The sequence below is a fragment of the Diabrotica virgifera genome, chromosome 2, assembly GCF_917563875.1.
Source record: "Diabrotica virgifera virgifera chromosome 2, PGI_DIABVI_V3a".
In the NCBI taxonomy this organism is placed as follows: Eukaryota; Metazoa; Arthropoda; class Insecta; order Coleoptera; family Chrysomelidae; genus Diabrotica; species Diabrotica virgifera.
The window spans coordinates 107,874,879-107,889,945 of NC_065444.1; the positions used below are offsets into that span (position 1 = coordinate 107,874,879).

The 15,067-nt window shown below is 32.1% G+C and overlaps 1 protein-coding gene across 1 annotated transcript in view; it reads right to left on the reverse strand.

Annotated features, from left to right (window-relative positions):
- The window catches only part of LOC114335866 (uncharacterized), a 128,688-nt gene that overhangs the window by 11,194 nt on the left and 102,427 nt on the right, over positions 1-15,067 (reverse strand). Inside the window, exon 5 of the mRNA XM_028286153.2 lies at positions 13,360-13,596. Within this exon, the coding sequence (XP_028141954.1) occupies positions 13,360-13,596 (237 nt within the window). The remainder of the gene's footprint in view (positions 1-13,359; positions 13,597-15,067) is intronic.

Below are 15,067 nucleotides of genomic sequence, written 5' to 3' on the forward strand. Positions count from 1 at the left end.
TAGTGGATAGTCCAAGAATCAAAATCTATATGATGCCGAAAAACGCTTTCACCATGGGGGTGGTTGCCACCCCATCTCGGGGGTGGAAATTTTTTATTATATTTTGACCGCAAAAGTTGATAAAAACATTCATTCTAAGCAAAAAAATGTTCTATACATTTTTTTGATAAAATTAATAGTTTTCGATTTATTCGCTATCGAAAGTGTGAGTTTTATATCTAAGAAAAAATGTTTGTCGATATAGGTACTCATTTACGATTCACTTAATTTGTGCCGTAGAAACATTTTTTTTCAAACCAAGTTCTTGGGAATGAAATAATCTACAATTTCATATTTAAACATTTTTTCGTATCTCTGATGCTAATCTTTCTATTCTGAAGAAAATGGCATGTTTTACCAAACTACAAAAATTCATTATTCGCTTTGAACTCCAGTTTTTTAGAAATTAATCATTATAAACCAGTCAAACTTCTAGAATCTATTAATAATACATAAATAAAGACATAAATAAAGAATAATACATAAATAAATAAGATTATGTAAATTAAAGCATTGCCTACTAGGGGTATAGCATAGCAAGTACTAGGTAAGTACATTATTTTTTTTACATTTTCCAAATAGGTAAGAAGATAATTTTTTATTGGAATACAACTGAAACATTTAGAATTACGTACCTGTGGCTTTTCAAAACTATTTAAAAAGTCACTATAATTATAAATTTGATTTTATTTCTGTCCTCACAACAATAAAAACTAATATACAACATTTTTGTTTACCGATAACCTCCATATTGAACAATTATTGACAGATTATTTCAACACCCAATTAGAGCCCGTATAAAGACTAATACCAAACTGTCGGTGTGCGCATGCGCGCAGATCAATATAAATTCACCCTCAATCTCAATCGCGCCTAAAGAAGTATAACTTCAAAATTGGATTTAGCAGAACCAGCCATTTTTTCATAAGAAGGTTCCCACTCACCCCTATCTCTTATTTGCAAATTTAGACTTAAACTTGTGAAATAATATATGCGATTAATTTTATGAAGAATACGATGATTGGATTTCCAGTTCCCTTTCATTAGGTAAATTTTGTAAAATTTTGATTTTTTAATTTTTGATATTTAATTACGCCCTCAGCGGTGGACCTATAATTATGAAAATAATTTCCGGACTTTTCTCGAGGCAACGTTTGTTATAAATATTTTTTTCTCAAAGCTGTACTATAAACGGTCCCTGAAATATGGCCGAGAGCCATTCTTATTGGGACACCCGGTACATAAATCTAGAAGGATAATATAATCACTGTTTGGGAAACAATACATTTTAAAAATATTTTTCTTTTTCTTCGTGCAACTAGGATTACTCCTGTTTGTCTGCCTCTTATTCTGTTTCAGTTATTGTTAACTGTACATTGTCTTTCCACCTTTTCGGCGGCCTTCCAACGGGTCTTCTGCTAGACAGCTTATTGTTTTTACAGATGTTTGCTAACCTATTTGGTCCCACTCGGTTTACATGTTCGTTCCAGTTTTTTTTTTCTTGGTTTTATCCTGTTAATATTTTGAATTTGCCATTGTTCGCGTATACTTCTGTTGCTTTGTCTGTCTCTTAATGATATGCCGAGTGAACCCTGGAAAACCTGAGCAATCTTTCTGGAGATTGGGTAACCAATCACCAATCACAGTGAAAGGCAAGGTCAGGACTGACGAGGAAGGGAGAAATGGCCCTCTGAGAAGAGGGTTGGTGAGCAAGGTTAGCAGCCTACCAACTGTAAAAAGAATCAACGTTCATAGAACCAAACAAAAGCCTCGAAATTGGACGGGCATATCATTAAAAATATTGAATAAGTAAAATGAGTCATTATGCTAACAACTTATCACGGAAAAAGTTAACAAATTAAATATTGTTTTAAATGGGATTAATCCACAATTTATTTTAATGAGAATGACAGTTTACATTTGTTTAGACGTTTCTACTTCCAATTCGGAAATAGTTGTCAAAAAAATTCTAAATAGGTACCTATAGATAATGAATAATGATCATAACCTGTAAATATTATTTATAACTAGCAGTGGATACTTCTTATACAGAAAGATATTATAAAATTTAGAAAGGTGTAGCCTCGGATTGATATCAAATTCTGGTCTTTCTGTTCTTATTGTAGTAGTCAATTATAGATGATTTGTCTATGACCTGCTATTAACTCGTTAGTGTTGTATATTCTTATTGCCAACTTCCTCTTTGAGTATTGGTAACCTCTTCCTACATCTATTGATATTTTCTGCTGTATTTGTCAAATATTTTTCTTCATTTAATAAGATGAGGGCTACTTCTTTCATGATTCTTGTTGAATCTTTCCACATTGGACTCTATACTCATTATCCCAGGCATGTTTGCATGTTTGTTGTTTTAAATATTATTGCTATGACGTATGTATTACCTATCCTTTTTTAACTTTTCTGATAAGTCTTTTACATAATATGGTATTGATGTTATCTTTAAATCCTATCGTATGAGCATTTCTGCATCGTTTTTGGTGTTTTGTTGTCTAGTTGTCTCCTTTATTCAATCTTATGGAATTCCTTGTTTATAAATGATAATGGATAATCATTTTTTGTTAAAATCGTTATGTTCAGAAAACATGTTGGGTGGATTTCAGATGGGCAGTGTCTCTTTATGAGAAGTAGGTACCTAAACAAAACAAATTTACAGAAGGTGTGTTCCATGTTTGTACTTTATGGGTTTAATTTGGCGTTCAGACGGGGTGGTACATATGACAAATTTTGTTGACTTGGTGGTTTTGGATCCAATACCTTCAACATGAACTCCAAATTTAACCACCAAAATCTTAATCTTTTACTATTAGTTAATAGGCTAAGTTCATTGTCTACATTCAACTTTTCTCTATATTCAACTATAAACTGGAATACGTGATTTCTTTCTGCAACTATTGTATTTTAAATGATTGTAAACAATGTGACGTGATCATCTTTTTTAAAACATTTATAATTATTACTTTTCCACTAAAACTTGAAATACAAAAATAGCATGCAAAACACCATTAGTAAGCTGTTAGATATTTAGAAAGAGATAAAAACAAGCAATATAGGTACAATAATTTTGCATTTCAAGGTTGTTTTGTTTATTTACATTCAATGATTCATGAATATAAAAAAACAAACATATTGGAAAATAGCGTTATAAAAAATTTCCGTTTGAAAAATATAGCGGTATAACAAGTATTCCTTTCCTATTTAATAAACTGAAAAACATCTTTAAATATCAAGATTATGCAATAAACTAAAATAAAGCTGATTTTATGCATTAAAAATAAAAATGAAATCCTTCCAGTTTGTTTACTCATTTATTTATTAATGCATCGATTTAAAAAAAATTGAAGGCACTCGTGGGAGTGCCGACAGAAGTGAAAACTTCTTATCGTAGATAAATTACGAGCTCAATGCTTTTTCCCCATCCAAAAAGAAGTGCTATACCTATATCATATACGCCATGCGTATGCCCTATGCTATTTATGTATACATATACATAATTTATATACGTACAAAATTTATTTCAGCGAAGTGATAACGGTCGCAAATTCAATACTTTTTCTCTATCCAAGAAGTGCACAACGTCCGTAAAGAAATTTTCAATTAAAAAATTTAATTCGTCGAAGCGATGTCGGTCGTTAATTTAATACTATTTCCCCACCAAAACGTGCACAACGTCCCTCAAGAATAGTTCTCACTTCAAATATATATTTCGTCAAAGCGATGATGGTCGCGATAACGGTCGCTAATTTAATAGTTTCTCCCATCCAAAAAGTACACAACGTCCCTAAAGAAGTTTTCACTTGAAAAATTTATTTCGTCGAAGCGATGACGGTCGCTAATGTATTACTTTTTCCCATCCGAAAAGTTCACAACGTCCCTAAAGAAGTTTCCAATTCAAAAATGTATTTCGTCGAAGTGATGACGGTCGCTAATTTAATAATTTTCCCCATCCAAAAAGTGCACAACGTCCCTAAAGAAGTTTTCACTTCAAAAATTTATTTCGCCGAAGCGAAGACGGTCGCTATGAAGGTCACTAATTCAATACTTTTTCTCCATCTAAAAAGTGCACAACGTCCCTAAAGAACTTTTCACTTCAAAAATTTATTTCGTCGAAGCGATGACGGTCGCTAATTTAATACTTTTTCCCCATCCAAAAAGTGAACAACGACCCTCAAGAAGTTTTCACTTCAAAAATGTATTTCTTCGAAGCGATGACGGTCGCCAATTTAATACTTTTTCCCATCCAAAAAGTGCACAACGTCCCTAAAGAAGTTTTCACTTCAATACATATACATACGTACAAAATTTATTTCGCCGAAGAAATGACGGTCGCGAAATAAATCCTTTTTCCCCATCTAAAAATAGGATTTACATTCATTTTAAATTTAAATACTTCTATCCAATTTATGTGTAGATACACGATACACATAATATAGATACGTACAAAATTTATTTCGCCGAAGAGATGACGGTCGCGAAATAAATCCTTTTTCCCCATCCTAAAATAGGTTTTACACTTATTTTAAATTTAAATACTTCTATACAATTTATATATACATACAAATAATATATAGCATAAGCGATGACGGTCGCGAATTTAATGCTTTTTCCCCTATCCAAAAATCGCACAACGTCCCTAAAGAAGTTTTCACTTCAAAAATAAAATATCATAACGTGTGTATAAAGAAGATGAAGAGGCATTTTTGGTGTAGAAATAGTAGTCCGCTAGCAGCGGAGATGAAACAGCTGAGAAAAATAGCAGGAAAAACGAAATTGGATAGAATAAGAAATGAAGATATTAGACAAAGACTGAAATAGGAATTGATAATAACCAAGATCCAAAAAAGAAAATTAAAATGGTATGGACACATTAACAGAATGGACCAAGGAAGACTACCAAAGCAGGTGATGGAATCAAAAAGATATGGTAAAAGAAGGAAAGGGAGGCCAAGGAAAAGATGGATCGATCAGATTATAGAAATTGATTAGATTATAGAAAGATTATAATTAGATTATAGAAAGGACCACAAGAAATGGAAGATATGGATAGAGGATGAATAAAAACTCCGACGCCCCTGAGGGGCATAAAGAGTTTCGAGAAAGAAAAAATAGTAGTTTAAGCTGCTTTTGTACAATGATTTCCACCCTAATCTTTTGTTTTCTTCAAAATATTTTGTTACAGGTTAGTAATAATTTGATTAAAATCTTAACGCCACTAATGATTATGAGATACATAAAAAAGTTATATTTAAATATTAAAAAAAAAACAAGCTGAAAATGCGAGCATTACCACAACGGAAACGGAAATTTTGTTTACGGTTAGCAAACATCATTTATATATTACTTTAATAATATATTTTTGTATAATAATATCACTATTTAGCGTAAGTATATAATGGATATTAAAAATGATGATACACTTTTTATTAACACATTGAATTGAGGTCGGTTATCTGGAAGATAATTCCAGATTTGGATTCTTCTTCTTCTTTTTGTATAGACATGACTCTGTTTTTTCAATGTGCCTCCAGTAAGTTGTCATTCCATTTTTTTCGTGGCCTTCCCACTGATCGTCTTCCTATTGGGGAACCGTCTCTCGCTGTCCTGACTACCCCATTTGTTGTCATTCGGCTTATGTGGTCATTCCATTCTATTCTTCTGTGTCTTACCCAGTTATTAATGTTATCCACCAGATTTGGATTCAGGAGACAAAACTACATAGCCATCCACAGGTAGGTCGGCTTTAAGTATTGCAGGGACGGCCATGCACAAACGAACGAACAGACTGCGAATTTATAATACTCCAGGGTAATAAGCTAGAAATATACCATGTTCGGGACGCTCAAAGATCCAGGTAGCTGACTACTTTTTTAGTTATTGTAGACCTATAGGAAGAAAATCTACCTGTTTCCTGAATAGAATTCGCGTCCGTTTTTTAATTATTAACAATTTAGTGCAAAAATCGCGATTTTTTCGATTTTTTGCACCCCATTCAAAAGCTAAATAGTTGACATAAAATTACAAAATTTAATTTTTTAGAACATTAAAAAACCTTCAAAATGCCGATTTTTTAAAGTTCAAAAGTTATTTTGTTGCTACGCAAACTGCAAACTAAGTGAAAATCGTTATTTGTTAATAACTTTTACTAAAACTACCTTAGAACTTTAGTGTTTCACCCAAAGTTGGGTATTGGGGTACTTAACAAACTGCTTTAATTTAAGGTACTTAACAAAATTTGAGACCGATCCATTAATTAGTTTATGAGTTATTCTAATTGTTTATCCCAGTTACCTTTATTTTACAATAACATAAGACAGAAAATAATGAAGATAGGACAATTCTGCGTATGCCAAATGAAAGTAGAAAACTGATGCTATCAAAATGTACTAAAAAAATATAAAAAAATTATCTAATATACAGTACCGGCAAAAAAAATCTTTACATTGCCAAAAAAATCACCAAATTTGAAGACAATTTGCATGCGTTGTGTCTGCGCTTGGAGGGGAGGCTAGAGGAGGGGGATAGCGTACTTGCGACGGCAATTATCTGCAGTTTACGGACCGCTTGGCGTATTTAGGGTATTCTGCGCGTTTGCACTGTAAACGGTTTGCTTTGTGCGGGTAGTCAGTGTTAAACTTCGTCTCATTTACCGCGTAAAGTTTGAGATCGTCAAATTCTAAATTGAACTGACAAATATGGGTCGAAAGAAACTCACAGAAGAGGAGAAGGTTAATGTTTTAACATCAGTGGAGAAAGGAGACTCTGAAATTACCGTAGCACGTGATATTGGTGCTTCAAGAGGGACTATTTATCAACTGAAACGTTCGGCTGCAACGTTTCAGTTGATAAATAGCCTCTCTTGAAGCACCAATATCACGTGCTACGGTTATTACAGAGTCCCCTTTCTCCAGTAATGTTAAAGCACGAACTTTCTCCTCTTTTGTGAGTTTCTTTCGACCCACATTTGTCAGTTCAATTTAAAATTTGACGATCTCAAACTTTACGCGGTAAATGAGACGAAGTTTAACACTGACTACGCGCACAAAGCCAACTGTTTACTGTTCAAATGCGCAGAATACCCTAAATAAGCCAAGCGGTCCGTAAACTACAGATAATTTCCGTCGCAAGTACGCTTTCCCCCTCCCCTACCCTCCCCTCCAAGCGCAGACAGAACGCATGCAAATTGTCTTCAAATTTGGTGATTTATTTGGCAATGTAAAGATTTTTTTTGCCGGCACTGTAGTCAAAAATCCTAATGCCAAATTTGTGAAATTTTGTAGTTTATAAACATTTAGGATAACTTTAAAAATATTGTCCGTAGAAAAAAACCATTTTACATATTAGAAAAGCTGGTATTTTACAAGAATTTTTAAAAATGTAGTTCAATTGGTAACTAGTCGTGGTAAGTGAAGGTGGTGCTGGGAGCCGACAAATGCACGAGTTCAAAAACTAAAAAAGGCAACTTAAAACTACTATCGTTTTCTATATCTCGGGATCTACTGAATATATTTTGATCGTACTTTTTTTAGTTTGTAAGTAATTTTTCTGTACATTACAAATATGCAATTTTTCTAGACATTTATTAATTAATAAACAGTCTAATTTGTTTAAACAATTTTTGGAAAAATAATTTTTTCCCAAAAATCCATGATTTATCATACTATCGTTATTAATCATAGAAAAAGTTAAGGTATACTTCAATAATAAATAAATTATCTTCAATTATCTTATAAAAATCATTTATTTATTAAAGTGTACTTTAACTTTTTCTATGATCATTAATGATACTATGATTTAAAAAATAGATTTTTGTAAAAAAATATTATTTCAAGAATTGTTTAAACAAATTAGTCAATTAATTAATAAATTTATAAACAAATTGCATATTTGTAATGTACGTAGAAATTATATACAAATTAAAAAAGAAAGGTCAAAATCCATTTAGTTGATCCGGAGATACACAAAATTATATTTGTTTGAAATTGCTTTTTCGGTATTTTAAATCGGTGGATTTGTAGGTTCCCCCTAGTAATCGTTTGAACTACATTTTTCAAAAATCGTAGAGGGTGCTGTGAAGGTACAATGTTTGTGCAAATTTTTTAAGAAAAAATTCAAATCCCTTTCTTTAAAATGGCATTATGAGATTTCTTAATTATTATAAACAAATTAACTGTGAATTAAAAAAACATATGGCTAACTTTGTCCCAAATGAACCCAGGCTAAATTTTTTATTTGAAAATTTGTGTTAAAATACTGTCTTTTCGAATACATAAAAAGATTGTTTCTACAGACAACATTTTTAAAGTTATTCTAAATGTTTATAAACTACAAAATTTCAAAAATTTGGCATTACGATTTTTGACTATATTAATTTTTTTTAATACATTTTGATACTATCACTCTTCTACTTTCATTTGGCATACTCAGAATTGCCCTATCTTCTTTATTTTCTGTCTTATCTTATTGCAAAATAAAGGTCTCTGCAATAAACAAATAGAATAACTCTTAAACTAATTAATGGATCGGTCTCAAATTTTGAAGGTTTGTTAAGTACGCCAATACCCAACTTTTGGTGAAACACAAAAGTTCTAAGGTAGTTTTAGTAAAAGTTATTAACAAATAACGATTTTCACTTATTTTGCATTTTGCGTAGCAACAAATTAACTTTTTAACTTTAAAAAATCGGCATTTTGAAGGTTTTTCAATGTTCTAAAAAACTGAATTTTGTAACTTTATGTCAACTATTTAGCTTTTGAATGGAGTGCAAAAAATAACTAAAAAAGTAGTCAGCTATCTGGATCTTTGAGTGTCCCGAGAAAATCCTTATTACTCTGGACTATAAACGAAAACAAAGATTTCGTTAAAAATTGATCATAATTTTATTGCCTCTGAGGATTCTTGACATTTTGCAATAAGTTCTAGAAGTTTAAAATACATAAATAAAAAGAGTATCTTCCTATCGCCAGAGACGTACAGGAGTCACGGAAAAAGTTACCCATTTCTATATTCTACATCACCGGCGAAATTATAATTTTAATCATTATTATTTAATTCTTTACTGTTTTCTATATAATATACTTTTGTTTCGTATCGATAAAGTCACTACTTTCGACATATTTAAGGTTTAATACAAAAGTGAATAATTATTATTTTCGTCGGTAGATCCATATCTCAAATGGCTCTAATTATTTCATTAATGTTTACTCAATACACTTTAAAGTTCATTGGTTGTAACTCCGTTTTGTTGACAACTACACTCACCGGCACAATTAATTAACCACCTTGTATTTCTCTTTTGCAGAAATTGTCAATCTTGAACCACATCTTGCTAAAGATACGGTGAAAACTACCTTTGAGGAAAGGAAAACTATAAAATTATTAAAAAAGGCAGTTGGGTCAGTTGGGTTCAGAACACAACACGGAACGATAGAACAGGTACACAGACTGGTAAAACACATCAGAAGTGATCTAGAAAATAAAAGGTATTGTTCTGCTGCATTCCTGGAGATTGGTCAGGCCTTCGACAAGGTATGGCATGCTGGTATGCTCTTTAAACAAAAAAAAAACCTTCCCCATCCTTTTTATCAAATCCTAAAAAGCTATATTTCCAACCGACATTTCCTAGTCAAGCAGGATAATGAATACACAAGCCTAAGACCAATAAAAGCCGGAGTACCACAAGGAAGTGTCTTGGGACCGATATTGTACTTGCTCTACACTGCTGACCTATCCATAAGTAACAGAACAACGTGTGCAACTTTTGCTGAAGACACTGATGTACAAGCCTCTCACCATGATTTAAATAAAGCATCCAGAACCCTTCAGAAAGACCTTAATAATATACAAAGATGGCTTAAAAAATGGAAGATAAAGGCGAATGAGAGTAAATCTACCCATGTAACATTCACCATGAAAAGACAAACATGTCCATCTGTAACACTAAATGAAACGCAACTCCCACAAACCGATACTGTCAAGTACCTAGGAATCCATCTTGATAGGAGATTAACTTGGCAAAAGCACTTTTACAAAAAGAAAACAGTTATACTAAATTTACATTCAAGATGCAGTAGAAATAAACAATGTATACACATTGTATATACATTGTATTTGTATGGATTTACAATGTATATACATTGTAAATTATGATCGGGAGTACTCATAGTATAATTAACGTGTCTTGGTTTGTTTATTTCTACTGCATCTTGATTGTAAATTTAGTATAGGAATAAAATTCCGAGCAATGTACTGAATTATCGGTCGTAAATCTCAACTATCTCTTGAAAACAAACTGCTGATATATAAAACTATATTAAAACCAGTGTGGACCTATGGTATCCAACTTTGAGGGAAAGCCAGTCAAACTAACCTAGAAATACTGCAGAGAGTCCAGAACAAAGTTCTTAGAACAATGCTGAATGCCCCTTGGTACGTGCCAAACTATGTGATAGAGCAAGACCTCAATGTGCCATCCATAAAAACAGTAATAACAGAATATTACAAAAACTGTTCCAAGAGACTAGAATCTCATCCAAACGAGTTAGACAGCAACCTCACTGATGACCACAATGATGTACGACGCCTGAAGAGATTCAAAGTAGTGGACCTAGCAAGAAGAACCGAATAATCTGTGATAACTAAACTTATTTTAACTTGTTTTCATTAAATTTATGTAAAGAGGGTGATCACTGGATCTCCCTCTACAGGTCAAATTTTCAATTTTTGTCAAATAATTTACCTATTGTTCTTAGTTAAGGACAGATTGTAAATATTACAACATAAAAAAGTAGCGTATTAGGGGATTCTTGGCAAAAATCCAATGTTTAAAAATCTTCAAAGAAAATTCAAATAAACATGATTTTGAAAATCGTAGTCTAATTAAAAAAAATATGAGTAATAATACTTAATGGGTGTCGCTTTAGAAGTTCTTATATTGTGTGCCACTCCTCTTCAGCAGCCGTCTTGAACTCATCGAAGAATGTAGCGGCTGGTACTCTTGATCTTACCCGTTTTTTGATGTTGTCCCAAATGTGTTCAATTGAGTTAAGATCAAGATCGGGACTTTGTACCGGCCATTATAAAACTTGAATCCCGACCTCGTTAAGGTACTCATGGGTGAATATTGCTGCATGACCACGTGCATTGTCATGCATTAATCTAAAGTATTCACTAATAAACGGTGCGAAAGGAATGACATGGTCTTGGAGAATATCTTCCACGTAACTTTGAGCATTCACACTACCTCTATCGAACACAAGATCAGCGCAGGCTTCGTAAGAGAGACCTCCCCAAATCATTATTGACCCTCCTCGGTAAGCAACTGTATCGGTTATAGAACATGGAGCAAACCTTTCATTTTGACGCCTTTAGACACGCTGACATCCATCTGGACCTATTAAGGGTATTCTGCTCTCATCTAAGAACAGTATGTTCTCCCATTCCGCCACAGTCTAGTCAGCATATTCTCGCACAAAACCAAGTCTAGCTCTACGGTGTTGTGGGACACGAGCTGGACGGAAAGACCTCAGATTTCTTTCTGTCAGTCTTCTTCTAATGGTACGTTCACTCACAGTAACATTTCTAGAGTGCTATGTATTAAGAGTATAAGTCAAAAATGAAAATTTTTATTAGGACTTTTCAAAGTATTTTTTACTACTGATGAAATAACTATTACAATTAAATATGAAAATGGTGACCAAATATGATTAATAAATTAGTAATTAACTATTTTACTTTCTACTTTGGTAATATGTACCTTATTAATTATATAATTCAAAATATAGAAGAATCCCGAAAAATCCTTTTTATGACTTATACTCTTAGTACATAGCACGTTAGATTTGTCACCTCAAAAAACGCGTACGAGCTTAAGGAGCTGTGCAAAAGGAATCTACCCCAAAATCCCGACAGCCAAAATCCCGACAGCCAAAATACCGACACGCCAGAATCCCGATAAGGCAAAATCCCGACACGCCAGAATCCCGACAGGTTTGATAAGTTCCTTTTTAACGGCCATTTTAACTTATGGCCATAAACAAAAAACCAGAAATAAATGTAATTATAAGTATTTACCATTTAATATGAACTAATTTTCTAAATAAAATTTCTAACATGGGTATATGAATATAATTTTTTTTTGGCCAATATGTAGTCCAATAATATATGTACAATCAAATCCTGAAATCAAGTTTACTTTCATATAACAGATATTATTATGTCACTTACAACCTTCCATTTCAGCAAGTATGAATATAGCTTTTATATTATAAAATGAAGTGTTTAATGATTTTTTCTATTAAAATACATAATAATTAGTACCCGTACTTATTAATTAGTAAGTAATTTTTTTTCAATTTCAATACTCTATCTGATTTGGTACTGCATTTGAAAAGGAAACAATAAATATTCAAAATGAAGTTGTCGGGATTTTTGCTTTATGCCAGGATTGTTGCATGTCGGGATTTTGGCCTGTCGGAATTCTGGCCTGTCGGGATTCTGGCGTGTCGGTGTTTTGGCCGTCGGGATTTTGGCTGTCGGGATTTTTGGCGCCACCGGTGCAAAAGCGATTTATCAACACGTTGCTGACAATGAAGCGGTCATCTCGAATTGTAGTGCATCACATCGTTTACCATCGAGTCGATATAAATTTTATTTAAAACGTTTCAAAATCGCCGGTCGTTTCAACCGTTGTTTCTGAGAGTACGGTTGATTCTACACAAAAAGTGCTAATAAACACTTTTGCTCAAATTTTCTCAACTATGGGCCATTCCACGAACATACGCCTGTTTTGGATTACTTCAACAACGAATATTTTACTGTGCAAAATAAGAAGAACGAAAGTAAATTGCAAATTACATTGTTGTTTATTGGAATAATTATTAGCGCCATTTACTTTCGTACTTCTTATGTTGCAGAGTAAAATATTCGTTGTCGAAGTAATCCAAAACAGGCGTATGTTCGTGGAATAGGGTATACCTACATTTCTTGTTTAAAACATTTTTTGTACGGTGTAAATAGTTTAAAGTGTAAAGATTCTTGGTAAATCGACGGCGAGGGGAGTTTTAGAGGGAATCCCGGTGATATGAGTGGCAAACTTTTTTGCAAATTTTTGGTGTAGCAAAATTGACATTCTCATCAAAATTCAACTTTTTTATATGATTTTTAAGGGGTAAGTGGCATTTTCGTCGCTGACGAACGGACTAAGTAGGAGGTAATGTTCAGAAATCAATCAAAAAAATATTTTTTTCTTTAGTATTTTGCAAATCTCTATTAAAATTAAATTAAATATATATGATTATAACTTACCGTGATGTTTAAAAAACTTTGGATTGGGAAGTGTTCCAGGATGCGGAGCCATAATATAAATAGGTTGAGGAGGAGGTACTCCCATTTGCGGACCTCCTTGTCGTACTTTCGTCATTGACCCTGCTACACTACTCGCTTTACCATTCATGACAGGGTGATATAAATCTTCTTTTGATCCACTTAATGATTTCTGTTTACTTTTTTTCTTTTTGTCCTTCACAGGAGGGGGCGGTACAGCTAAATAAATTTTAAATGAAAAAACATGAAAAATTAAATTTGTACATAAGTTTCAGTTTCAATTTAAATTACAAGTATAATATACTTCTTTTCATAACAATGAATTTGTTATCATTTAAAAGAATCATACGAGCTGAGTTACAGTGGCGTGCTGACCATATAAATGAATCGGTGAAATCACCGAGAGGCCGCAGCCTTTTGAGGCCGGTCAGATAGGATTTTTTCACAAAATTTTTTAGATGTAACAAAAAAAAATATTTTTTAATTTCTAATCGAATTTTAATTTTGCTAATAATATTAATAAAACATTTCAAAAAAATTTAAATTTTTCCAATTTCCTTAAAACATGTATGTACTCTGCAGAATAAAAAATGTCTTCCACATTTTTTCCGAATTATTGGAAGTATTGAAAAACGATTTGATCAAGACAAATGATGTGATGTGAATCCAAAAATTTATGATGTTATATGCACTCTATATCCTAGAAATTTTGACAATAAAAAATGGTATACCTTTAACGGCATTTAAATCATTTACTGAAAAATTAAGAAATTTTTATCCAACCATAATTGCGACTGCAATTAGAGAAGAACTCGTGGATTGTGCTGATAAATGGATTGTATTAAAAAATAGGATTTTTCAAAATACTGAAATTATAGAAGATCTAGTTAATGATGAATATGTTCAGTATACAGAAATTATGAAGGATGATATTATTAATCTAAGTGATAATGAACATGAAGTAACAAATGACAATGTTGTTGATATCGTGATAACTTCACCTTCGTGTGGTACTAATAAGTATAAAGATTGTATAGCTTGCTGTTACGCTGTTTTGCATAAGTACAACTTATATCAGTGTACTTATCCAAATTTAAATAGTATATAAGCATTTATTAATTCTTTCAGTGACACAGAAATCTTGCGAAAAAAGCTTTTCAACGTTGAAATACATAAAAAATCGGTTAAGAAGTACTTTAACACAAGATCACTTGGAAACATTTATACTAATCGCAATAGAAAAAGAAACTTTGTATGAGCTTAAAAATGATGAAATAATCGACGAATTTGTTCAAAAATCTACTTTAATGCGGAAATTATTGGTCGAGAGTTAAGTTATTATTTTATAAAATAATTGCAAAAGAATGTTTAGATTATTTCATTGTATTAACATTTTAAATATTGTTGAATTAAAGTATTTGCACTGTACTTGTATTTGTACTCTCTTGTATAATCGATTTACTAAAATTCAACTTAATACATGATTGAAAAATTCTCAAAATTTTATTTTACTTTTATCTTAATTACTACATCAAATTCATATTATATTTATTCAGGAAATCATGGTTTCTGCCTTACTGTATACAATATTGGCATACATGTCATTTTTTGTTTGTAAAATTATTGCTTATTCTTAAATAAAAAATATATCAAATTAAAAAAATCATTGAGTTTAAAGTTGTATGTTTGA